The sequence below is a fragment of the Salvia splendens genome, chromosome 22, assembly GCF_004379255.2.
Source record: "Salvia splendens isolate huo1 chromosome 22, SspV2, whole genome shotgun sequence".
NCBI classification, from domain to species: domain Eukaryota; kingdom Viridiplantae; phylum Streptophyta; class Magnoliopsida; order Lamiales; family Lamiaceae; genus Salvia; species Salvia splendens.
In genome coordinates this window covers 5,314,275-5,341,525 of record NC_056053.1, presented here as the reverse complement: position 1 = coordinate 5,341,525, position 27,251 = coordinate 5,314,275, and the positions used below count along the sequence as shown (strand labels likewise).

General features: G+C 40.7%; 2 protein-coding genes and 1 long non-coding RNA gene across 4 annotated transcripts; 2 read left to right on the top strand and 1 right to left on the bottom strand.

Annotated features, from left to right (window-relative positions):
- The first annotated feature begins 1,660 nt into the window (after positions 1–1,660).
- On the top strand, positions 1,661–2,925 carry LOC121786040. Its single transcript, XR_006047103.1, has 3 exons — positions 1,661–1,846; positions 2,225–2,451; positions 2,653–2,925. It is a non-coding gene; the product is annotated as an uncharacterized LOC121786040 (long non-coding RNA).
- Positions 2,870–5,603, bottom strand: LOC121786038 (probable arabinosyltransferase ARAD1). 2 transcript variants are annotated; one of them, XM_042184551.1, is made up of 4 exons: positions 4,848–5,603; positions 4,384–4,671; positions 3,714–4,079; positions 2,870–3,318 (listed from the first exon to the last, which is right to left on the bottom strand). In XM_042184551.1, the coding sequence occupies exons 1-4, from the start codon at positions 5,433–5,435 to the stop codon at positions 3,130–3,132; spliced, it is 1,431 nt and encodes a 476-aa protein (XP_042040485.1). In that variant the 5' UTR covers positions 5,436–5,603; the 3' UTR covers positions 2,870–3,129. The 2 variants fall into 2 exon arrangements, with proteins under 2 accessions (XP_042040485.1, XP_042040486.1); XM_042184552.1 differs by having other exon boundaries at positions 3,900–4,079.
- A 10,036-nt stretch (positions 5,604–15,639) lies between these two features.
- LOC121787710 (protein CHROMATIN REMODELING 4-like) lies at positions 15,640–26,260 on the top strand. The gene is made up of 11 exons (XM_042186527.1): positions 15,640–16,145; positions 16,637–16,870; positions 17,214–17,315; positions 17,398–18,159; positions 18,984–19,079; positions 19,218–21,962; positions 22,058–22,215; positions 22,671–22,785; positions 22,994–23,076; positions 23,449–24,049; positions 24,127–26,260. The coding sequence occupies exons 2-11, from the start codon at positions 16,655–16,657 to the stop codon at positions 26,017–26,019; spliced, it is 6,771 nt and encodes a 2,256-aa protein (XP_042042461.1). The 5' UTR covers positions 15,640–16,145; positions 16,637–16,654; the 3' UTR covers positions 26,020–26,260.
- Positions 26,261–27,251: the final 991 nt, after the last annotated feature.

Sequence of the window (27,251 nt, the reverse complement as noted above, 5' to 3'; positions counted from 1 at the left end):
TTATAGTCATAATCATTATACTCTCTCATCTCAGGGACGGTGCCAGAAATTCTATATGGATGGAGCAAAAATATTTATAAAGACATTTTAATAATTTGAAAAGGGGCATTTATAAAGGTATTTTTAAAAATTTTAAAAATAATGATCAAAATAGCATAAATGAATTTTTTGTTAGGTGGGCCATTTGTCCCTTATGGAGCTAATATAGATATGTCCCTGCACAATCTTGAAAAATATGAACATTTGATTGGGCATATGTTTTAATACATACTACTAATTGATAGAGATAGAGATAGAGATAGAGATAGAGATAGAGATAGAGAAGGTATAATGAAAATAGTGTTAGTGGAGAGTGAGATTCATATTATTAGTAGTGTAGTTGGATTTCCAAAATTAGAAAGTCCATACTTTTCAGAAACAGATCGAAAAGGAAATAGTCCATACTTTTCGGGGACAGAAGGAGTAGAACTTTCATTATCTAAAGGAATCAACTGGACCAAGCTATAACCCAATTCAGTTTAACACAAACCCAATATGGGCCGACCAGTTTGGCAAGTGGTTTTGACTAGATGGGCCTGTCTTAATGAATAGCCCTAGTTCAAGCCGAATCAACTATGATTGGCTGAACTGTGGCAATCAAGTGTTGTCTTAGAGCATCGTTAGCGCCATTGGCCGGGCCGCAAATTGCGAGTCCCGGCCCGTCCTGCGCGTTGGAGAGGGGGGTTGCGGCCTGGGGACGGTCACGGGGTCCGGCCTGGGCTCGCGTTAGATGGTTCGGGACTGGACGGAGCTGTAATTTTGCCAAAAATTGGAAGAGGAAGAAGAGGGAGAGGGAGATGGGTGACGGAGCCCAATTTTCTGATTTCTTTTGCAATTGGAAGAGGAAGAAGAGGGAGGTGGAGAGGAAGAAGAGGGGCGGCCGATCCAATTTTCTAATTTTTAATTTTTTGTATTTTTTATGTTATAATTTTTAGTTTTTTTGCATTTTTTTGCATTTTTTATGTTATAATTTTTAGTTTTTTTGCATTTGTATTTTTTTTCTAGGATTTGTAATTTCTTTTTTTCGAATGAACAATTTATTTTCCCGGTTTGAATTGTTCAACGTATTGCATTTACTAGTCAAATAGGTTGAAGTTGTGAATAGTGTCAATTATTAGTTGCGGCTCGGGTTGTGACCTGCAGGGTTAGAGCAGTTGGGGCCTGAGGGATTGATGACGTGGAGGGGACTTGGGGCATGAAACCGGGCCGGGGTTAATGATGCCCTTATAAACCTTGCATTTTCCTCGTACTCCATGAATAGGCTTTCAAGAATTATACTACTATTGAATCATTTGACTTTTGGAATCACGCGCATATTATCTAATTAATAAACTTCATTAATTTTATAAATTAGGAATGATTATCTTATTCCTAATTTATAAAATTCATATCACAAGAAATTGAAAAAAAAAAATCCATACCAGAAGAAATATAATCATATAATTTCTTTTATGAGGTTTATAAGTAATGATATTAAGCCTATACTTATTACTTCTTGCCGTCCCAAAATAATCGAGTGTTTTTCTAAAAAATAGTTAATCGTTTAATCTTTTATTCTATTTAATGTATTCTCATATAATTTGATTAAATATGTAAAATGTTAAAGAAGCGTAGAAAAAGATTGTAATGTTAAAGAAGAGTAGAAAAAGAAAAGGGAAAAATGGGATAAATCACACTACTCCATTTGTGACATTTTAATAGCGGAGATCGATCTTTAGTGAATGTAAAAACATGGCTTCGAAATTGTGGGCGACAAGGCTCGCTTCATCCCTTCAATTCTCCGCTCAAAAAAGAGGCTTTGCGACTGGTATGTCAATATTTGCAGTTGATGCATTGTTTCCCTAATTTTTGTGTTTATCTGTGATAATTTGTTTGTTGGTGATTGTTGTTTTTCCATCACAATTCACAAGTGTGCTGAATAATTGATATTTGAAATTGGGATTGTTTCAAGGGTTTTATGGAGTTGTAAATTCCTTCTAAATTCTTGATTAAACTTAGCTTAGCTGATATGGAATGATGGAATCTTTGGATTGTAGAATTTAAAGAGTAATTGTATTATAGCCAATCAAGAAATTAACTAGGAAAACCAACTTAGATTATTCCCAATTAGTGAATCAAGAAATGTAATATGGTTTTGGGTATTTAAGATTTATAATGATGATCATCAATGTGGTTTGTGTGGCAGTGAGGGATGATCTGAAGTGTGGCTCATCTCTTGAATAGGTGAAAGTTGAAGGTAATTGTGTTGCTATAGGCATTAGTGATCATGCCCTACACCATTTGGGCAATGTCATATTTGTCCAACTACCCGACGAGGGAGCTCAACTAAGACAGGGAACGAGTTTTGCTACTGTCGAAAGCATGAAATCAACGAGCGATGTCAACTCTCCCATCTCGGGTAGAGTGGTTGAGGTAGCTCACCGGCTCTCCTGGAAACTCATTGTTTTACTTGTCAAACTCATTGTTTTACTTGTGGAGTTCATTCACATACACTATCATGATCTGGGATCACAGATGGATTAGCTTGTCTTAGTTATGAGTTTGGGATGTTTTATTGTTCTTTTAAAGTTTCATAATAGTCATGTCTGATGATCTTCCCTGTCTTTGGATTAGATGAACGCGAGCCCTTATGAGAAGGGATGGATCGTGAAGGTGGAGATGGCCAACGGAGAAGAAGTCAAAACCTTGATGGATGATCATCTACAGCCATTGATGGCTGCATAGAGTCAAGATCAAGCTAATATGAAAGTGAAGAAGGCGTTGCCTTAGTTATCTATTCATTTGATTTAAAAGAAAAATCAACCACAAAAGCTACATACAAACACCAATGTTTAGGTTTAGGTATTTTATTTTCTAATCCAATATTGCTAAGATAAATTAGACGTATTCAATCATTTTGGTAGCTACGGTTTTCTGTGTAATAATGTACAAACTGATCGATTCTAGTTACATCACAAGATGAAGGACAACAACCAAGTCCTTATCAAGAATAAATGAATACCGAATCTCTATCACTAGCAACTCCTCCCACGTAAAATGGCATTCGACACCAAGTTCGCTTCTAGTCTGCAAAATGAACCCCGAGGAACATCATAGAGTTGTGCGTACGCCGGTCAGGTTTGAGCAGATACACGAACAGTCAGGCTCTGTCAGTTCACGCAGCACAATCCGTTGGTCACGGTTACTCATAAGTTTTATAAGAGGCAGTTTCTGAGAAACCTGCCGCCAGATTTCTTTCACAGTCCCATTTGGATCTTCATACTCGAAGTACCTCTTTACCTGAATACGATGATAGAGCTTAGTGAGACTCAATGATCGAGCAAGTGCAGCCTCGTAAGTAGAAGCACGAAGAAAGTGGAGTGTAAAAAGCTTGTTTATAAGGATAATAATCCAACAACCATGATGAATTTCCATAACTGAGAAAAGTAATATGCAGCCTTAACTCAACCTAAAGTTAAAACTCATTCGATTGACATTGCAAAGCTCATTCGATTTACACACGCAGCATGCATTTTCTGAACTCAGTCTTTGCTCACTAACGGCTACAGCAAGTAAATTAAGTGTTAAGCACCAGTTTTTAATATTCCAACTGGTCCTGCAAATAATCTTAATTTTATCTCCAGTTTCAAGGACTTATTCAGCATGCAAGGTGAAGCTAAGGTATTGAAATATACCTTTAGCAACTCCTTTTGGAACTTCAAAATCCTCTCAGGCCTGACTTTTCTCAGCAACTTGGCCAAGTGTCCAGGTTTAGTTGCAGTGGTCGAATCAACGAAAATGGCAATCTTTCTATAGTCTATCACATCTTCAAATGGAAGCTCAATGTAATCGCTGACAATAACAGGAACACATAAACTTACAATGGCATCAAATAGCCGGCAAGCTGATGGAGTATCACCAGCTGGATGCAAACAAAACTTAGATGTATGCATTCCTTGTGTTGCTGCACGACGACTCTCCCTTGACTGTGCTCCATGTTTGATTATAACTCCCTCTTCATTCTCAAGCAGTTGGAAAAGCAAATCTCGAATCTTCCCACCCTTCAAGCCATAATAAAACCAATTTAAGTGCAAATTCGCCCACAATTTTTTTTTTCATCAGAAATGCACACACACAAGTTATCACATGAGTTAATGTATACATGGGAATCATAAACAGCTCTATGAGAAGCATGTGTATAGTAGAAACATGTTAACAATGAAGATGCTCGATATCTATACTTAAAAGGAGCAAGCAAAAAAAAATAACCATTGAAAATTCACTAACTCTAATTGTAAATTTCTATAATTTAGACATCATAATTTGGAGAACAAGTGCATGACAATAAAGATTGCATCTTATTACCTCTTTTCGATAGCGATTCCCCATAAAGAATAGCACAGAGTTGCGGTTTTCCAGTCCGGCATCCCCTTTGAATGTATTAATCCTGTGTGAATATGGAAGAATCACATCCTTGACCAGAGATGCTTGATTGCGAGCCAATCTCCCAAAATCTGAAACTAATAGCACCCCATTTTTCACTCTTTCGATGACCTTATACAGAGCATTGGGATCCTGACATATGAACACATGATCCCACCCATTATTTCTCTTCCAGTATATTCGTTCCTCCAACCAATCCATCAAAGCTTCCTGCATTAGTCAAGTATATCATCACTCAACCTCCTAATAACTAGCTGCTTAAACATCTATCATATGATATCATGAATAGCAATCAAATCAAGATATATTGGGGCACAAAGCATTGAATACGAATTAAAATGGTAGAATTTAAGCCTGAATAACATCAATTCGACATGAATTCGCACCTGAGTGTGCTCATCGCTATAGAGAGTCTTATCAGGAGCGGCGGTGGCGTTCGCAGCGGCTGATCGGACGGGATTGGCGACGAGACTCAACGAAGAGAAGAAGGGGACGTAGAAGAGGTCAGCTTCCTCGGGGTCCATCACGCGAGTCACAGCCGAGTCAACCCGCTCTCCACTCGGACGGTTCAGATCGGAAAAAAGGTACCACTCGGCGGAGTGCTGATTCCCGGGGTATTTCAGCAGCGCGTCGTCGGCGACAGGCTCCCCGCCGCGCGCAGCTGCGTAGCTCTCGATCACGCCGTACGTAAACCTCCTCGGCAAATCGTACATGTAAATCCTCACCTTTGTAGAGCGCTGGAGCGGGAGGGTATTGCGATCTTCGACGGCGTCGATTGAAGTGGCGATTGTGTAGTTGGGAGGAGTGCGGAGGACGAAGGAGTAGAAGGCGAGGAGGGAGAGGAGGGAGGAGAGGACGAGCGTCGGTCGGAGGAGAGATTTGCGGGGCATTTTCGGGGGAGCGGATTTAGTGGTGGTCGGCGGGAAGGCGGCGGGCGGAGAAGGCGGCGATCTGAGTTTGGGGCGGAGATTCATTTGCGGAGGGGGGCACGACCATCACTATTGCGTTGAGATCGGAATTGGAAGATTGGGGGAATCGCCGATCTGGATGGTTGAATTTCCAGATGCCGGAGGTCTCAGATTCTGTTCTGTTGCAGCGGCAAGACGGAGTGGTGCTACGAATATGGGAATGGAATTAAGAGATTTTTTTAAGGTTTACGCATATATTGGATGACAAACTTAACTATATAAGGCCATCCACAGTGGGACGGACGATAGCGCGGACGACGGACGTCCGCACCCTACGCTTAGTCCGTGCGAGATTTTTTTTAAGGTTTACGCATATATTGGATGACAAACTTAACTATATAAGGCCATCCACAGTGGGACGGACGATAGAGCGGACGACGGACGATACGTCGTCCGCACCCTACGCTTAGTCCGTGGACGAAGCACGGACGATGCAATCGTTTTTGTTTTTGTTTTTTTTTTTAATTCGAAATTTGTCAATTTAAACCTTGATTGTCATTCTATTTTTCATACGAACATTTCTCGCATCTCTCATTTCTCTCATCTCTCACGTTTCTCCATCTCTCACAAACCAAAATGAACCATGACGACGACCGGAGTTCCTCGGAGGACGGTAGTCCGACCTTGACTCGAGCCTTAAATGCAGCCATGCACGACGCAATGGCGGAATGCTTAGCCATAATGTAACGCGAGGAGGCGGAGGCGGCAGCGGCGGAGCAGATCCCCAGGTCTATTCGACGTCGGACGTTTGTCCGACGCGACCACGCCGCAGCTCACGAACGTCTACGTACAGACTATTTTGCCGAGCAACCACGGTGGGGCCCGATTGTTTTCCGCCGCCGATTTAGAATGCCTCGTTACCTTTTTCTCAGGATTGTCCAGACGTTACAGTCACGTGATGAATACTTCCAGTATCGGGAAGATGGCATCGACAGACCCGGACTTACGCCGTTGCAAAAGTGCACAGTTGCACTCCGTCAGTTGGCCTACGGCACCAACGCTGACATGTTCGACGAGTACCTCCACGTCGGGGATACAACAGGCCGCGAGTGCCTGAAGAGATTTTGTAGGGGAGTTGTGGAGGCCTACAGCGACACATATTTGCGAAAGCCGACAGCTGTAGATTGCCAGGGCCTAATGAGAATGCACGAGACGGCGCACGACTTTCCGGGGATACTAGGGAGCATTGACTGTATGCGCTGGGCGTGGAAGAATTGTCTGAAGGCGTAGAGAGGCCAATTCACTAGTGGATACAAGGGCAGCCACCCGACGATGATCCTCGAAGCCGTCGCTAATCATCGGCTCTGGATCTGGAATGCTTACTTCGGTGTAGGCGGGTCGAACAACGACATCAACGTCCTCAACTTATCCACCCTCTTCACCGAGCAATGCAAAGGCAACGGCCCGGCCATCGAGTTCACCGCCAACGGGCACCAATACCACATGAGGTACTACTTGGCCGATGGCATATACCCAAGGTGGCCTGTTTTTCTGAAGACGATCAACTGCCCAATTGGTGAGAAGAGAGTTTTATTTGCGCAAAAGCAGGAGGCGGCGTGGAAGGACGTGGAGCGGGCATTTGGTGTGCTCCGAGCACAGTGGGCAATAGTGAAAGGGTCGGGCCGTCTCTGGTTCAAGGAAGTCCTCGCCGATGTCATGTATGAGTGCATAATCTTGCACAACATGATAGTCGAACATGAAGGTGGGAGCATCACCGATTGGACCGATGACGAAAGTGCATCTAGCTCCTCCAACACGGCGACCGGGGCCCCGGCTCGAGGATTACCGACGGGCTTCAATGAGGTTCTATCTAGACAGGCATCAATGAGGTTCTATCTAGACAGACCTCAATGTGCAACCAACACGACCATGCGCAGCTCATGAACGACATGGTTGAAGCCCGTAACCGCCGTCATTGAGTTTGCGTATTTTTTTTTTGTAATTCGTATTGTAATGTATTAATTTTATAAATGAAATGAAGGTTTTTCCCAATTTTTGTAGCTATTTGAGTATTCAAATATAAGAAAATGCTTAGGGCGCTCCTTACGGTGCCCCACTGCAGGTGGAAGGGCAGGAGGATAAAAAGTTGGTGCTTAATCAAAATTTTGTTTTTATAGTTTAAAATTTATGTTGCTTTAATTATACTTTTTAATTTTTAATTATCGAAATTTTCCTTTTGTAAGTAATATGAAGTAGTTTCCCTTTTTTAAATGATAATTGCCAAAAAGAATTGCGGCAGGTGGGACGGCTGCATGTGTTGTTGCTAAAATAAAAAAGTGCTAATGTGACAACTGAAAACTAGAGTTGCGGCTGAAATAAGAGTTATGAATTGTGGATGCCCTAAGTTGCTTAAAATGGAAAATTTTAGCGTTCGTATGTTCAAAAAAACTGAGTATCTGCATTAGCCTCTGAAATCACGAATTTTGATTATATTAGTATTCTCTCTTTCCGTCCCCAAAGAATATGCACTTTGGATTCGATATGAGTTTTAATATAAAATTAGTAAAGTAAGAGAGATGTAGAGAGAAAAAGTAAATAAAGTATTGTCAATGGAGAATGAGTCCCACCTATTAGAGAGAAATTTTTTTCAAAATTAGAAAGTGCATATTCTTGTGGGATGGACTAAAAAGGGAAGAGCGCATATTCTTGTGGGACGGAGGGAGTCCACTTATTAAATACTCCACTTATTAACTAGTCAGAAAGGTCATTAATATTAACATTGTGATCACTACTCCCAAACTCGCTTATTTGCTTAAATAAAATCTAATGGACGAAAACAATATCATTTGGGTCTGAGACGACGAGTTGGAATGTCTAACTAAGACAAAACAATGTTATTTTGGTTATAAATGTATAAAAATGAAATTAATTTCCATTTTTCACAAAATCAAAACTTTTCAATTCTCCTCTCAATATTGTATATCGTCTCCTCTCAAAACTACATATAAATAATATATCTCCACCATCGATTCCTCCACTCACGACCTCCTCGTCCACTATAAGCAATACAGTTCCATTCATCAGCAACAAATACAGAAAGGGATGAGTTACGTTGGATTTTTTTTTAGTAAATGTAGGGACCCAAAGGTGGTTCATATAATGAGAAACACTATGGTTAGAGCAAGAAGGGAGGAAGTCTAAGGATGTATAAGAAAATAACTATTGATCATATATTTGTGGTTTTCTTAGAAATGTTTGTAGAGAGAATAGTGACTCTGTCATTTCCAATGTACCTCATGAAAGTCTTTTGAGTATTTGTAAAATTTTCTTTGTTAAATACACAAATTTACTCTGATAGTGTATTTCATTTCATTAATGCTTAGTAAAGTGTTCATAGTAATATTCTTAAATTGTTGTTATGAAATGTATCATGAATCAGTCCAAACAATACTCTACGCAGAAGCATTCACTTTCCTAATCTTACATCTGTTTAGGTCTTGATAAAAATTGAGGAACGATTTGAGTATCAAGATCAATCGGTTGAAGATTGGAATGAAATTGTAAAGGAAATTTTATTCACTGGAATGAGAAAAACGAGAGCGAGAAGATGAGCTACAGTATATCAAACTAACTACTGAAAAAAGCTATTTAACAGAAACTAAAACTAACGGCTAGTTTCAATCCTACGGCTAGGATTAAAACTTGACTAACAAACAGATCTAACGGCTGCCGGAAACGAGTTGTCATAACAGCCGAACTGCCGAGCTGCCGAGCTTGACGAGCTTGACGAGCTTGCCGATCTTGACGAGCTTGCCGAACTTGCCGAGCTTGACGAGCTTACCGAATTTGGCGAGCTTGCCTAACTTGCCGAGCTTGGCGAGCCCGAACTTTGCCGAACTTGAACGAGCTTGCCGAACTTGGTACTTGAGCCATCACAATCTACCAACAAACTCCACCTTGATTGCTCAATCACCAACCAAACTCTTCCTTTCCAGTCCCACTAGTTTCAAACATAGCAGAAACTTTTCCTTAGGCAATGGTTTAGTTAACATGTCTGCCGGGTTCTCTGAAGTATGAACTTTGAAGACTTTCACATTGCCTCTTTCAATCTCCTCCCTGATGAAGTGATACCGCACATCAATGTGCTTTGATCTCTCGTGATAAGCTTGATGCTTGGCCAGAAATAGGGCACTATTATTGTCACAGCCAACTGCTATCGCCCCTTGCTCAATCCCAAGATCAGACAACATTCCTTTCAACCAGAAACTCTCTTTGATTGCAGCAGCAAGTGAGATAAATTCTGCTTCCGTTGTGGAAAGTGCCACCACACTTTGGAGACTTGATTTCCAGCTAATAGCAGACCCAAACATTGTGAATATGTATGCCGACTGAGACTTTCTGTTGTCTAAGTTACCAGCAAAGTCCGAGTCACAATATCCCACAATAGCATCAGCTCCACCTCCATCATTCACTCCATATAGAATGCCTACATTCCCAGCACCCCTTAGATATCTCATCAACCATTTGAGAGCAATCCAATGTTCTCTTCCATGATTTGCCATAAACCGGCTGACAACACTTGTGGCTTGTGCTATATCTGCTCTGGTGCTGATCATAGCATACATAATGCTCCCTACTATATTAGCATAGGGTATCTTCATCATTTCTCTGGACTCAGCCTCACTGTTGGGCCTCTGATCAGCCTTGAGCTTGAAGTGCATTGCTAGTGGAGTAGCCACTGCCTTCATATTCTCCACCTTGAACCTTCTCAGCAACTTTGATATATAATCAGATTGTGTGAGCCATAATTGCCTTTTAGCTCTATCTCTGATAATGTTCATGCCTAAGATTCTTCTTGCTGGCCCGAGGTCTTTCATTTCAAACGCAGCATTGAGTTCATCCTTCACTTCTTGCACTGCCTTCTTGCTAGCTCCAGCAACAAGCATGTCATCTACATAAAGTAGAAGATATGTAGGTTGTATGCCCCTTTTTCTGACATATACACAGGAGTCATAACTTGATCTCTGAAAACCAATCTTGATCATATAATCATCAAAAGTCTTATTCCACTGTCTACTAGCCTGCTTCAAACCATATATACTTCTTTTCAGCAAGCATACTTTATTTTCATTCCCTGGTTTGATGAAGCCTTCAGGCTGGGCCATGTAGATTGTTTCCTCTAGTCCTCCATGTAAGAAGGCCGTTTTCACATCAAGCTGCTCCAATTCCAGATCCAACTTAGCAACCAAAGCCAGCAACATTCGAATTGAAGAATGCTTTACAACCGGTGAGAAGACCTCATTGAAATCAACTCCATGCTCTTGAGTGAATCCTCTAGCCACTAACCGGGCTTTAAATCTGATCTGATCACCCTCAGCACCTTCCAGCTTCTTTTTGAATATCCATTTACAGCTGATAACCTTCCTTCCATCAGGTTTCTCAACCAATATCCAAGTGCCATTTTTCAGTAGAGAATCAATTTCATCCACCATTGCTTTCATCCACTTTTCCCATTCTTTGCTCTCCATTGCTTCCTTATATGAGGATGGCTCTATATACTCAACATCTTCAGCCACACATAATGCATAAAATAGCATCTCAGAATCATCAAATCTTGATGGCAGCTTGATCTTTCTTCTGACTCGATCCCTAGCCAGCTGGTAGTTTTCCAGATTATCTGGAGGCTGTGTTTGTGTCTCATTCTGAGCACTCTGAGGCTCAGTGACTTCTTCACTCTCCCCATGTTTCTCATGCCTCCCATGCTCCACCTCAAAGTCAGCTTTACCAACAGAATCAGTCACAGAATCAGGCTTCTCAACTATCACTCTGTTCTTATCCAGAAAAGGCATTTCAGTTTCAGAGAATACAACATCTCTACTAATCACAATCTTGTGATTCCCTGGCTCTACACACCACAAACGATATCCCTTCACCCCAGGTTGATATCCCAACATCACACACCTAATAGCCCGAGCATCCAACTTCCCTTGTTTGAGATGAGCATATGCCTTGCAGCCAAACACTCTCAATGTGGTGTAATCTCCATGGCTGCCATACCATCTAAAATCAGGTGTGTCTCCCTCTATACTTGATGAGGGACATTTGTTGATAAGTTTCACAGCCGTGGATGCAGCCTCAGCCCAAAACTTCTTCTCAAGTCCAGATGAGAGGAGCATACACCTCACCCTCTCTAATATGGTTCTATTTGCCCTTTCTGCTATGCCATTCTGCTGAGGATTCAGAGGTACAGTCCGGTGCCTTTTAATTCCCCTCTCCTTACAAAAGTTATCAAACTCTTTGGAGAGATACTCCAAGCCGTTATCAGTCCTCAAACATTTAAGAACCACTGACTTCTCCTTTTCCACTTCCAGGCACCATTGCTTGAACTTACTAAAAGCCTCTGATTTCTCTTTCAAGATGTATATCCACATTTTTCTAGAGTAGTCATCTATGATACTCATATAATACTTCCCTCCACCTACTGACACCACAGATGCAGGACCCCACAAGTCACTATGGGCATAATCAAGAGTGGATGTGGAAGTGTGCTTGCCTTTGGGATAGGGCTGTTTCTTGGACTTACCCAAAATGCATTCCTCACATGGAGTAGTGTCCATCTGCCCAGAACTTTGTATAATCCCCTTCTTGGCCAGCTCCTTAATGCTTCCCTCAGCTGCATGAGCAAGCCGCATATGCCAGATTTTGAAGTCATCAGCCTTCACAATATTTGCCTGTGCAGTAGGGATCTCAACACTAGCCAGTAGATAGTACAAGCTTCCCCTCCTTTCAGCTTCCATCACCACTCTTTGATCCTTGGAAACTGTCATTTTTCCCCCAGTAGAGCAGAATGTATATCCCTTGCGTTCAAGAAGCCCAAGTGAAATGAGATTCCTCTTGATATCAGGTATATATCTCACTTCACTTATAATCTTCACAGATCCATCTTGCATTCTCAGCCTGATCTTGCCTATACCTTGGATGGTACAAACCTGGTTGTTGCCCAATATAACCGATCCAGTCATCTCTTGGATCTCCTCAAACCAGCCAAGATTCGGACTCATATGCAGACTACACCCCGAGTCCATGATCCAAGATCCTCCCAGACCACCCTCCATCACATTCAGAATTTCTGGCACATCATTTTCCTCAACACAGTCAGTGGATGGAACACGGTTTCCACCACCATTTGCTTGCCTTCTTTTCCATGCGAAGCAATCCTTTTTGAGGTGACCCGGCTTCTTGCACCAATGACATGAGCGGGTTTCCTTTTGATTATTTGATGGAGTTTTCTGATTTTCTTGGCTCGGCTTCTGAAACCTCTTGACTCCCTTGAACTTCTTGACATTTAGGCTCTCAGCCATAGCCTCTGGATTCTTAGAGCCTGACTTCTGAATTTCCTTTGCTCTTATGGCCGACTGAACTTCAACAAGGGTGATAGTACCCTCTCGGCCATACAATATGGCATCTCGTAGCTGATCAAATGACTTCGGCAGAGCATTCAAAAGTAATATTGCCTTATCTTCATCCCCTATCGAGGCGTCGATATTTTCAAGATCATCGACCGCCTTATTGAAGTCTTCAAGTTGCTCCAATATCCCTTTATCATCCAAGAATCGATAGGAGTATAACCGCTGCTTCATGAGCAGCCTATTTGCCAAGGACTTAGCCATGTACAAGTCTTCGAGCTTCGCGATTATTCCGGCTGCAGTCTTTTCTTTTGCAACCTCTCGAAGAACTTTATCCCCGAGGCATAGCACAATTGCACTATGAGCTTTCGCCTCGATCTCAGCTCGTTTAAGGATCTCCTTTTCGTCAAGATCCATCTTCTCCCCTTTCTCCGACTTGTCCTCCTTTCCGCCCGCCTCCAACGCCGAAGCCAGGCCTTGATGAATCAGCATAGCCCGCATTTTCATCCGCCATAAGCCGAAATCATTCCTACCCGTGAATTTCTCGGCCTCAAACCTAGAAGCCATAACACCCTCCAATCTTACCACCGAAAGAACAAATCAGAAATCAATCGCGCCTCCCGATTCCCACAGACGGCGCCAATTTGATAAAAATTGAGGAACGATTTGAGTATCAAGATCAATCGGTTGAAGATTGGAATGAAATTGTAAAGGAAATTTTATTCACTGGAATGAGAAAAACGAGAGCGAGAAGATGAGCTACAGTATATCAAACTAACTACTGAAAAAAGCTATTTAACAGAAACTAAAACTAACGGCTAGTTTCAATCCTACGGCTAGGATTAAAACTTGACTAACAAACAGATCTAACGGCTGCCGGAAACGAGTTGTCATAACAGCCGAACTGCCGAGCTGCCGAGCTTGACGAGCTTGACGAGCTTGCCGATCTTGACGAGCTTGCCGAACTTGCCGAGCTTGACGAGCTTACCGAATTTGGCGAGCTTGCCGAACTTGCCGAGCTTGGCGAGCCCGAACTTTGCCGAACTTGAACGAGCTTGCCGAACTTGGTACTTGAGCCATCACAATCTACCAACAGGTCTCATGTCTCTAATCAAAACGGGAGAATTATTGTTGTACCTTAGTTTAAAATTTCTTAAAATATCTCCACAACCTTCATTCTAAACCTATAATTTGTAATTTTATTTTCAATGCATTCCATTTATTCTATTTGTATATGTACATTATTTTTTTTCTTATGAGTTTTGATCGTAAAAAACAAAATTAATAAAAACACTAGTATAATTATAATATCACTAAATGCTTATATCAATATCACAATCTTTTCTCTCTTATTAAAATACGGTGAATTTCAATCTAATGTCGCCTCAAGGTTTTTAAAATTGATTTTTGTTTTACAAAAAATCGATTTTCATTTATACCCCTAAAAAATATTTTTTAAAAATCATTGTACTACTAAAAATTCACTATGTCCATATTTATTCTTCCCACAAAATCGAACCAAGATTGGCAAAAATCTAAGCAGCGATCAATCAATAATTGCAAAGATGGCGGTTAAATCCAGAAGCATTTCACATTTAAGCATCCGCAGCGGAGCGGAGCTCGCTGGGACGGACGGCGTCCGTGCCGCTAGCGCGGCTCATCGCTGGCACGGCTCTGCTCGATGCATCAAGCTCGTCTGTGCCGCAGACCAGACGACGTGACGCGTTTCTATTCGCCAACGGATTTTCCGTTGGAATTTTTTAAAAAAATTGAAAATAATACCAAAATTAATATAAAAAATTAAAAAAAAAATCAGATTTCTAAAAATATAGCCGTTTTTTACCGTTTTTTGGAATTTTTATATTTTTTATAATTTTTTAAAACCCCAAAATCATCTATAAATACACACATTCATCATCCAATTTTCACATCAAATTTATCTCTCATTCATCCTTTTTCATACAACTCATCTACATCTTCCTCTCGCACTCAAACCCTCTCGAAACAAGACACATAATGCGCGATATCAGAACCCACACTGAGCTACAAGAAGACCTAATCAAACACATTTGAGCGAAATTCGGCCACGAATAGTGTGTTTTTTTAATATTATGAATTTAATTATGTAATTTTTAATTTTTTAGTAATTTGTAATGGTATCGAATATTTTTAATGCATTTTAATAGTGTGGAAATATTTTTAATAATTGAAGTATTTAAATTAAATAATCGAATAGTGGGACCCTTGAGCATGTACTTGCGGAAGAGCATGGATATGCGTGTTGTGCTATTAGAGCATCTCCAATGGCGGCGTCCTCACCGGCACGTCGATTTTTCACGGACGCCGGTGCTGACGCCGAACCATTGCGAGCGGCGTCGGTGAAATCGGCGTGCCCACACCGATTCTTGGGCTGACGCCTATTCTAACGCCGATCCTCACGGCGCCATTGTAGGCCCCGGATCGGCGTCAGATTTTTAATTTTTTTTTAAAATTTTCGAAACACAATTTTCCTGTATTTGTCTCGTAAATTAAATTCTGTATGTTCCTGCTATTGTAAATTAAATTATATAATTGTTATTAGTGATGTGGATAGGCTATGAGAGAGCTATTGCATGTCTAGTTGCTTGTCTAGTTGAATGTCTAGATGATGTGGCAGGAGGATTTTAGTGCTGATGATGTGGCAGTGACAAGGCTATGAGAGGGTTATTACATGTCCAGAACCACTGGAGATGCTTTTAGGGAAGAGTAGGAAGTAAAAAACGAATAAAAGTGGTTCCGGGCTCACGTCCACCCATTCACCAGTAATAATTGGGAAAACACTTACCAAACACTTGATCCCAGCTTTAAACTGTGACTACAAACACGCCCATGCTCTTGAAAGGGGGAAAAAGAGTTGAAAGATTGAAGCTTGAAAATTGAAAATTGCAGATTCCAGAATGAAGAAAATGCGATTGAAGAAGGAAATGCGGAATTGGGGAAGGAAGCTCAGGAGGAGGGAGAAGAGAGAATCGGGGAGAGGAGAGCGCCACGTGTCGAGGCGGGAGTGGAGGAGGGGATGGGGGCTCGGTTCCCACAGCATTACATGATGCCAGTTTGTGTGTAACCTCCAAGTCCTATGACCCCGGCGAATCATAATTTGTATTCCTCTTTCTCTCTCTACATCGCCCTCTCTCTCTCTCTCTATCTACTTTTATTTCTGCCCCTCTTTCTCTCTCTCCCCCCCTTAATCTCGTTTCTCATACACCCTACCCCTCTTTTTCTGCTTCACTCCACCGCACCCGCAATTCCCATCACTTGTTATTCGTGAAGGGGTAGGAAAGATTTGGTTTTTATTTGTTTCTGGGAGTTTTTGATCCGCGCCTCGGATTAGGTGAGTGCTTGTTTCTTTCTGGTATACTGCTTTTTTCGAGTATTTCAACCGCAATCTCAGCTCAATATTGTTTCTTTGCAGCATATGATTTCTTGCAATATTTCCTTTTGCATGCCATGGTTTTAGGCTTTGATTGATTGATCAATTTCAGTGTGTAGGTGATTCTTGATTAGACAGTGAGGGATTTGGTTTCTGCATTTAGGTTATACTTCATTAGTGTGGGAAGAGGCCTTTTTAATCTGACATAAATGAAATGCATTGTTGAATATGTGGATCCTGGTCCTAGATTGCCTCATCTATTGTTTATTTCATTCAGGGTTGAACAAATTTAAAGTCTTTTTGTTGATAAGTTTCGATGAATTTTAGATTGCATGAAAAGTTCCATGCTGTATAGTTCCTTATATAGTAGAAGAGCTAGTCATGTTTTAGGTTTTGGCTCGCCGAGTCAATGCTTTCGATCAATGTCCAACAACTATGTTGTTCCGCTGCAGGTCATAAATGTATTGGCAATGAAGGAAAATGGCTCAGAGAATAGTACCATGCTTAATAGAAACTGGGTGTTGAAACGCAAGTGTAGGAAGCTTCCATCCGGTACAGTTAAGTCTTATGACACAGAGAAAGTCTTCAGACCTGTAAGATTCTCATCCACTACTACATTAAAGAATGGCCAAGAAGAGAGTGATAATCTAGAGCAGAATTCCGGGAAGAGAAAAGGCAACGACGGGGTTAGTGGAATTTTCATTTCCTTTTTAACTTCTTTATACGTGTTGTTTCCATAAGCAACCCAGTGAACCTGATTTGAAGTTAAGGAGATAAGAATGTTCTCTATTAGGTGCAAAAATCTTTTCTTGGCACAGCTGAATTTATCTCTTAGACAGAAAGGAATTTTATTTTTATTGAATTTAATGTACGTATAAAATAACTGTTTGACTACGTTTTTTGCATTAATGTTTCTGAGATTTATTGCCAATTGGATGCAAATCTTTACGATATTACCCCAATCTGGATAGTACAGTTGTATGAAAACTATTGGACTAGATGTCATGCATCTTTGTTTTTATTGTACAGTATTATTACGAGTGCGAGGTCTGCGAACTTGGTGGAAAGTTGCTATGTTGTGATAGCTGTCCCCGTACATATCATCTTGAATGTTTAGACCCTGTTTTAAAGGTATGTTATTGAATAGCATGTTTCCAAAGATTATTAAACTTTTATTTCTTTTTTGCTTCATTTACTACTTTGAATTCTGTAGCGCATTCCAACTGGTAAATGGGAATGCCCAACCTGCGTTCAGCAACATTCTTGTGTGGAGAGCATGAATCATCTGGATCCTGTTTCAAAACGTGCACGGACAAAAATCATTATTCGTAGATCAAAGACTGAGGCTGAATCATCTGCAACTGACAAGGTAACTGAGGCATTTGATGCTCCAACTCTTCGGAAGAAACGTAATTCAGATAAAGGAAAATCTCCTGCATCACGTCGTAGCCAAACAACTGAGAAATTGGATTCTCCCTCCAATGACTTATCCCATAACGAACAGTTAAATCCAGCTCAAGATGGCTATGTGGATGCTAGTTCATCTCATGATCTTGATGAAAAAGAGCAAGTTTCTCATGCACTTGTACAAGCAGTGAACACGAAGGCTTCCGTTAAGGGTTCATTGTCAAAGAAAAAGAAGTCAAAAATGAATGTAGAATCTACTGATTTAAATCCTGAGGCATCTCCTGAAAATAGTTCACCCGGAAGGAAACCTGTTCTTGCACTAGAAGCTGCTAGCCCAGCAACCAGAAAGCGAAAGCGAAAATCGTATTCGTACAATACTGAAAAGAGGCCTAAGATGATCAAGGGAAAATCTGGATCCAAACCTTCTGAAAAAGGACTGCTCAAAGTCGGTGTTCAACGTTCAGGCACTTCAAAATCAAAGGGAAAATTTAAGATAGCTGGTGAAGATACTTCCTCAACTAATCAGGATATTAGGGCAGCCACGCCTGGTGTTCTTCCAAAGGATGAGGTTTTTTGCTTTCTTATATCATGATTCACTCTCACTACAAATGTGGATACGGCATCCTTAATTCTTTATGATATTCCATGCTGAAACCTGTACTTTTATAGAAGTACAAACCCATATAAATGTTAGTAATAGAAAGCCTTCTTGTTTTGTACAGGGCTTGAAGAATAAATGAAAAACCATGGGACTTAGAGTTCTCTTCTGAATACTGTCATCCCAAGTATCTATATTGAAATTTGAAAAATCCACCTTAAACGTAGGGATAGTAGTGGATAATCGCACATTGTGTTTTCTCCTTATTATATCTCTTAAAATAATGTCAAATGCTTGAAAATAAATTATAATGATGACACATATCAATGAGTTGTTGAAAACACAAAATATTCTGATTTGAGAAAACTGAGGTTATGCCTAATATGGGTGTTTTAGTTTACCATAAAAAGCAAGGTCAAAAGATAACAATTAAATTTGGGTTGGTAGTCTGATTATTAGCAGTAAGCATCCTTAGCGACAGACTTCCATTTTGAGCTGAATCTTTCAGCTAAAAATGCATCAAAATCAAGCATGGTGCAGAAACAGTATGATTTGCACGATATTTCCTAAGTTCGTTGCTTATAAGGGTTTTTTCACAAAATCCGTTTCCCCTCTGCATTTTACCTAGCCGTCAACTCGGTGTTGTTCCTACAGTCAATATGTCTCTAAATGTTATGATGCATCTTGTTGTTGTGGATGTAAATGTTTTCTTTTTTTAATTTACCCACCAGTATTCATATAGATATGCTGCATGCTTTTCGGGTTCATCAAATGATATGATTCTTTCGATGCAGGACGTCACTGAAGAAGCAGCTCACGATTCTCTTGAATCACAAGATGCTATAAAAATCAATATTGAACCACCCGAGACTGCTACTGGAGTGCATCAGGTTTGAAGGATGAGAGTCATGAGTCTTGTAGCAAAAGAGTTTAATATTTCTCAGATGCCTGTTTTATTCTTATCCTGGTCCAACTATAACAGTGACTGACATTTTATCTTCAATTTTCTTATTATTTTATAATACCAGGTTGATCGTGTTGTTGGCTGTCGAGTTCGTGGTGATAACACTGATTCTGGTTGTAATGTGGTGGTCAATGCTACAGATTCTTTGGTTGCAGAAGATGTGAATAAATCGGAAGAAAATTTCAGCTGCCAAAGGCCTTTGGACGGAGGAAACATAGCTGAGGATCTTCATGATGCTGCTAATTGTTCTGATGAAGGGAGGAAGGTAGAAAATGGTTCGAATAAAGATAAACTACAAGTATACAAAAGGTCAGCAACCAAAGAATGTAAAGGAAAAAAATTGATGGATTCCATGAGCGGAGAAATTGAAGGTTCTGATTCCTCTTTACCGGAAAACAAAAGTCAAGATGACAATATCTCATGCACCATTGCAGCAGAAACTTCCAAGAAGGTTCCAGAAGGTGAGAAGACTGATATAGTGTTGGACACACGTCCAGGTGATGATCAGAAAGACTGTCAAAATCCTGGGATTTCAAAGAATTGCCAGACTGATGATGCTGCTGATGATAATGGTAGCAAAAAAGAGGTTGGAAAGAACATGAGAAAGAACTATGCTCTGAAAAGGAAACTTGTAGACTCTTGTTCAGCTGTCTCATATGAGTTTCTGGTCAAGTGGGTTGGCAAATCTCATGTCCATGACACTTGGATTCCTGAATCTGAACTGAAAGTTCTAGCTAAGCGGAAGCTGGAGAATTACAAGGCAAAGTATGGAACAGCTATGATGAACCTATGCAAGGAACAATGGAAGACACCACAGCGAGTAATTGCTACAAGGGCCTCGGCAGATGGTGTAACTGAAGCATTTGTAAAGTGGACATGTCTTCCTTATGATGAATGCACTTGGGAAAGAATGGATGACCCCATTTTTGCAAATTCAAGTCACTTGATTGACTTGTTCTTCAGGTTTGAAAGGAAAACATTGGAGAATGATGCCATTAAGCTTGACTCTAAGCGAAGGAAGGGTGATCTACAAATTAATGAGGTCATTAATCTCACAGACCAGCCTAAAGAGTTGGCTGGAGGTTCTTTATTTCCACATCAGCTGGAAGCGCTAAATTGGCTGCGCAAAAGCTGGCATAAATCCAGAAATGTGATACTAGCTGACGAAATGGGGCTTGGGAAGACTGTGTCGGCCTGTGCTTTCCTATCATCATTGTATTTTGAGTTTAACGCTACACTTCCTTGTCTGGTCTTGGTTCCTTTGTCTACAATGCCCAATTGGATGTCAGAATTTGCTCTCTGGGCGCCTGAGCTCAATGTTGTGGAATATCATGGTAACACAAATGCAAGATCCATAATACGCCAATATGAATGGCATGCTCGTAATCCTGCTGGATCAAATGAGAAGTCTTCTTCATTCAAATTCAATGTTCTTTTGACTACTTATGAAATGGTTCTATGTGATTCCTCTTATCTACGTGGAGTTCCTTGGGAAGTTCTTGTGGTTGATGAGGGTCACCGGCTGAAAAATTCTAGCAGTAAGTTGTTTGGCTTGCTGAATATGTTTTCCTTCCAGCATCGAGTACTGTTGACTGGTACTCCACTTCAGAACAACATTGGAGAGATGTACAACCTGCTAAACTTTTTGCAGCAAGATGCATTTCCTTCGCTTGCTTTATTTGAGGAGAAATTCAATGATCTAACAACTGCAGAAAAGGTGGAGGAATTGAAGAAACTTGTTGCTCCTCATATGCTGCGGAGACTTAAAAAGGATGCTATGCAGAATATTCCCCCCAAGATAGAACGAGTGGTTCCTGTTGAGTTGTCATCTATTCAGGCAGAATATTATCGCGCTATGCTTACGAAGAACTACCAGATATTACGTAACATAGGAAAAGGCGCTCCTCAGCAATCAATGCTGAATATTGTAATGCAGTTAAGGAAGGTATGCAATCATCCTTATCTCATGCCAGGCACTGAGCCTGAATCCGGATCAGTGGAATTTCTCCATGAAATGAGAATAAAAGCATCTGCTAAGCTGACTCTGCTGCATTCTATGCTTAAACTATTGCACAAAGAAGGCCACCGAGTTCTTATCTTTTCACAGATGACGAAATTACTTGATATCCTTGAAGACTATTTGACTATCGAATTTGGGCCTAGGACATATGAGAGGGTAGATGGCTCTGTTTCTGTGACTGAACGACAAGCTGCAATTGCACGTTTTAACCAAGACAACAATCGATTCGTGTTCTTGTTATCAACACGATCTTGTGGCCTTGGCATCAACTTGGCAACTGCTGATACTGTTATTATATATGATTCGGATTTCAATCCACATGCAGATATCCAGGCTATGAATCGAGCACATAGAATAGGACAGTCGAAAAGACTTCTTGTTTACAGGCTTGTTGTGCGTGCAAGTGTTGAAGAGCGTATCTTGCAGCTTGCAAAGAAAAAGCTGATGCTTGACCAGCTCTTCGTCAACAAATCTGGGTCGCAGAAGGAGGTGGAAGACATCCTAAGGTGGGGTACAGAAGAACTTTTTGGTGATTCACCTTCCATGGCTGGAAAGGATGGTGAAAACAACAGCGATAAAGATGAAGCACCTGCAGAGATAGAACCAAGTAGTAAGAGGAGAACTGGTGGCCTCGGGGATGTATACAAAGACAAATGTGCTGATGGAAGTACTAAGATTGTGTGGGATGAAAATGCCATTCTGAAACTGCTGGACCGCTCAAACCTTCATTCTGGTTCGCCAGAAAATGCTGAATCAGGATTAGACAATGACATGCTTGGTTCAGTTAAGGTGTTAACCAGCAACCTATTTCACAGAGTTCCTCTCTGTCACTTCTATCTGCACTAACAGTCTTTTCCCTTACACTTTCTATTTCTTTTATTCAGTCTCTAGAATGGAATGACGAGAATATAGAAGAACAAGCTGGAACGGTAGCAGTCCCTTTGGCAATCAATGACTCAAGTGAACAGAGTTTTGAAAAGAAAGTTGATAGTTTGGTCGTCATTAATGAAGAAAACGAATGGGACAAGCTTCTGCGAGTTAGGTGAGGAATCTTATCTTGTAGTATGTTTTCATTACTTAGTCATGTATGGTATCCATGCCTGCTACTTCTCTGTGTCTCATACTTTTTTAGTCTTTTCATCTACGAGAAAGATTTGTGAGGGATGGAACATAAAAGGTATTCAACAAGTTAGCGGAGCCTTATTTATGTAAATTTTCATGATATAGTATCATCAAATGCATTTAAACTTGTTTTAGAATTAACGGGAAGAAGGCATGCAGCCATGACAAATAACAAAATAGAAATGCTTACGTCAAGTCGTCAAAAGGATAAAGCGTTCACTAATCCTGCTAATTAAACCCTCATTAATTTCTTAATACCTAAGCAGTGCAGATACCCTCTAACCCCACCTCCACCCCGAACTATAAGTTTAATTAGTTTCTCTGCAGGGTTAAATCTTTTGGCCTGTTGTAGATAATTGCTTTCCAATTTTGTAGATGGGAGAAATATCAGAATGAGGAGGATGCAGCTCTAGGTCGGGGGAAACGCCAAAGAAAAGCTGTTTCTTACAGGGAGGCATATGTAGCTCATACTACTGAAGCACCCAATGAAGTATCACCTCTCTCTCTCTCTCTCTCTCTCTCTCTCTCTGCTAGTTGAACTTACTTGTATGTTCAGACTTCAGTGAATGAGCATGTCTAACTTTCTTTATGCTAAAGCTCTTAGCTTGAAATATATTTTGCTAGTTATGAATAGTGAGTGTTGAAACTGATAAATTTAGAATAGTCTCACTAGTAATTGTTATTCTGTGGTATGATAGAATGGAGCTGATGAGGAACCAGAGCGTGAACCTGAGCCTGAGCGTGAGTACACACCGGCAGGACGGGCTCTAAAAGAAAAATTGTGAGTTTTTCGTAGTTGAAAAGCATTCATTTGTTTCTTACTAATTTTTATCCTATTGATTGTGTTTGATGCTTATACCACGTTTTGTTAGTTCGGCTTCTTAGTTAATGCGAATAAGTTGTCTTTGCCTTTATTTCTGATGTAAATTTATTTCTGACAACGTAACAGACTGCTGTGCTTGTTTGGCTACACATAGAGTGCACAGGATTTGCACAAGTTTGAATCTTGCTATTTGTAGGATTAAATGACTTCTGTAATTTCAAATACAAAACTATTTTCTGTTTTCTGAAATGTCTTCATTAAAATGGTGTCCTTATTTTGCTCAAGGTCAGTGGAAAATTGTATAAATCTGATACGTTCATTTTTCAACAGTACCAAACTTCGTCTGAGGCAAAAGGAAAGATTATCCAGAAGGGATGTGACTGAATCTTCAACTCCAGTTCAGAGACCAGATGGTGTAGTCTCAATACCAAATGCCCATGAAGACAGTCAAATGGCTACTCAATCTCGGTGTGCTGAAGAAAAACCTACACTTGTTAATGTGGACAACAACAATCGCAGTCAGCCAGTAGGACGCAACAGCATGACTGACTCAGCCTTGAAGTTGGGAAGGATGTCAAAGGAGAAAACTAATTTTCCTCTGGAATTTTCTCGGAATTATGACCAGATGCAGGCCACTAGCTCAATAGATGCTATGCGCAACAACTTGCTGCCAGTAATAGGATTATGTGCACCTAATGCTCCAAACAACATGGAGAAGCTGCACCGTAAAGCCCCAAGACCTTACCGGCAATTCAAGCAAGGTATTGGGCTAGATTTTCCCTTACCCTCTTCCTGCTCTGCCTCTGGCCCGTCAAATGAAATCAGCGGCAAAGGTAGCGAGATGGCTCCGTATATGTTGCCCGATCTTTTACCTGGAACTTCTCAGGCACCGAGCAAGAGTGATCTCCCTAGATATCCACCCTTTACCCCAGTAAGTAAATATCTATACATCTGTCATGTTTAGATTTATTTATTCAAATGTAATCCGAGTTGCGTCTTTTTTTGCAGCATTCTTTGAATATCCTTAAAGGTAAAGGGACTATGATGGAGAACTCGGGGAATGCAGGCAGTATGTTTTCTGATTTTCAAGAAAAGATGATACTGCCCAAACTGCCTTTTGATGAGAAGTTGCTGCCTAGATATCCATTTCCGGGTGCAAACATGCTGAGTGCAGCTCCTGATATGTTTCCGAGCTTATCATTGGGATCGAGAGTTGCAGAGCCGTCTGAAGCTGCCCATAACAATCTTCCCATGCTGCCATTGTTTCCCAATCTCAAATTCCCACCAGATCCATCAAAATATAACCAACAAGAACATGAGATGCCTCCGGCATTCGGCACAAGTCAGATGACACCTCCATTCTCGTCTTTTCCTGAAAACCACAGGAAGGTTCTAGAAAACATCATGCTGAGAACTGGAGCTGGATCAAACAGCATGCTGACAAAGAAATCTAAGTTAGATATCTGGTCCGAGGATGAGCTTGATTCTCTTTGGATAGGCGTACGTAGGCATGGAAGGGGCAATTGGGAGGCTATGATACAGGATCCGAGGTTGAGGTTTTCAAAGTATAAAACAGCTGAGGATTTGGCAGCAAGGTGGGAAGAAGAACAACTGAAGGTCCTAGATGTGCCAGGGCTTCCTACACTGAAGCCGCCTGTACCTCCCAAGTTTTCTAATCCTCTGTTTTCTGGAATATCTGATGTTATGATGGCACGGGCACTGCACGGAGCTTCCTCAGATGGAATGATGGCACAGGCATTGCACGGTGGAAAGTTCAATGGGCCAATGAAGTTCCATCCACACGTAACAGACATGAGATTGGGCCTTGCTGGTCCATCATCCGCTGCACCGCATTTAGAACCATCTGATGCACCTCCTGTGAATTGGCCGTTTCCCCGTGATTTTTTTGCTGGAAACATGGATAGACCATTCGGTTCTTCTGGTGCACCTATGGATTCTCCATTTCTGCTGAACTCACTAGGCACTAGTTGCTTGGATCCTCTTGCAATGCTGCAAAGAATGAAGCAAAGGGATGCAGCAGCCGGTTTGGGAATAATGCCTGGTAATTGCGGGGGAAGCACTGACCTCGCATGTTCTATTCCAGGTCTTGATGACAACATTCAAAACCTTTCCAAGTCTAAAGGAAAGGAAGAGGCTGCTGGATTTACATCACCGAAAGGGAAACTGCCTCATTGGCTTCGAGAAGCAGTGAATGCTCCTGGTAAATCACCCGAGCCTGAGTTGCCTCCTACTTTATCCGCGATAGCACAATCTGTCCGTGTGTTATATGGTGAAGGCTCATCTCAGATTCCTCCGTTTCCCGTCCCCGGACCACCTCCACCGAAACCTATGGATCCTTTGCATGGATTGAAAAAGAATAAGAAAAAGAAAAAGAAGTCACACGGCCCTAGAGAAGACATTGCCTCGATATCTACAGCTCAAGTGCCCGTGCAGGCAATATCAGAGACTTCAGGTTCGGGGCTCCCCATGACTGAGGTCGATCCGAGCGGGCCCAGTCTCAACTTGGAAACAAGTCAGTCATCATTATCTGCACCAATTCCTCCCAAGATTTGTTTTGCAGGACCATCACCTTCTCCTGAAGTTCTTGAATTGGTAGCTACCTGTCCGGCCCCTGGCCCGCCTCCCAGAACACACACTGACAGCATGGAACCTGAGGAAAATGCTTTTGTTAGTGAACAAGAAGAAGAAGAAGAAGAAGAGGAGGAGGAATCCGATACCCCAGTCGCAGATGTGGAAGAGAAAGCACCGGTCTTGGAAGAAGAGGCTGCAGGAACTGGAGATTCGTTGCAATCGCAACGGGAGCCCTACAAGGGGAAGGAGGAGGATGTATCTTCAGAAGGGACAATATCAGATCATCCTGATAGCTGCGATGAAGCCTAGATGATGGACCCTTGTCTAGATACTAATCATTTTTGCAGTGGAGTTTCTGATTTTACTGTATTTATAGGGAAGGTATTTTGATGTAGAGTTTTATTGTAAGATAGAAAAGAAATGTAGATTTATGGCGTTATAGTATCTTATACCAAAATTGAGATTGCTTAGGTTGTGTTCATCATTAATCTAGCTGGTAGGTGCACCTCAGTGCAGATTCAAAATGTCAAATTGCTCTTATTTCATCTAAGTTGAGTCCTTTTTGTTTGTGTTTTGCTACACATTTTATTTTTCCAACTGCCTCCTTCATGTTTCATTCAGACGCATAGAAATAGTCTATATTCATTTATAAATATATTTTTTTATTTTTTTATTTTATCATTTATGGCCTCACCATCTACTATACTATTCTAACTATACTTTCTCATTTACTTTTACTTTCTCATTTACTTTTATAGGGAGGTATTCAGATTAATAAGCTAAATAGTGTCCAAAATCAAAACACTTGTAGTCCATTGGATATTGTGATCTAACTGTTAGATTAATGTCAGTGTTATCTAATAATGTAGATTATTAGTCTAATAATGTAACTTAGCTAATAATGTACTCCCTGAAATTTTGTCACATTTTTCTATTTCCGTCCATCCCACAAAATTTGTTACATTTTACTTTTTATCATTTTTTATAATGGACCTCACACTCCACTAGCTTATTCTCACTCACATTTTATTATAAAACTAATACTTTAAAAATAGGATTCATATTCTACCAACTTTTTCAATTCATTTTCCATTACATTTCTTAAAACCTGTGTTTAGTCAAACTGTGACAAAATGGACGGAGGGAGTACTATTTTAGTAAAATAGTGTACTAACATTTTAGTCTAATAATATAGCTCGGCTAATAATGTAGCATCTTAGGTTAATAATATAGCTTATCACAATCATCCAATCCAAGGATCCAAGTGCTGAGATTTGCTTTGATTTTTAACAGAATTTCATTTATTGACCATAAAGCGCGCTCCTATTCTTATATTATGTATTAAAGCTATTAACATCATCAAATAGTTTAATTCTACGGGAGGAAGGAAGTATATGCATTATTGCTGAATAAATAGTTGGAAGGGATACAAAAATATCTCTCCTTTCAACAAGTGGAAATGAAGTCATATCTCCAATGACAAAAAATAGTATTCTCCATTTGATTATTTTGAGTTGATTTACCATGTTTCTTCCGCTATT

Excerpts from the sequence above, each read along its gene's own strand:
- LOC121786038 (XM_042184551.1), bottom strand. The coding sequence starts at position 5,435 with ATGAATCTCCGCCCCAAACTCAGATCGCCGCCTTCTCCGCCCGCCGCC. Across the intron at positions 4,672-4,847 it reads ATAGCGATGAGCACACTCAG|GAAGCTTTGATGGATTGGTT; the intron begins GTGCGAATTCAT and ends TGACTAATGCAG. Across the intron at positions 4,080-4,383 it reads GGAATCGCTATCGAAAAGAG|GGTGGGAAGATTCGAGATTT; the intron begins GTAATAAGATGC and ends TATGGCTTGAAG.
- LOC121787710 (XM_042186527.1), top strand. The coding sequence starts at position 16,655 with ATGAAGGAAAATGGCTCAGAGAATAGTACCATGCTTAATAGAAACTGG. Across the intron at positions 17,316-17,397 it reads GTTTAGACCCTGTTTTAAAG|CGCATTCCAACTGGTAAATG; the intron begins GTATGTTATTGA and ends TGAATTCTGTAG. Across the intron at positions 24,050-24,126 it reads GATATCCACCCTTTACCCCA|CATTCTTTGAATATCCTTAA; the intron begins GTAAGTAAATAT and ends CTTTTTTTGCAG.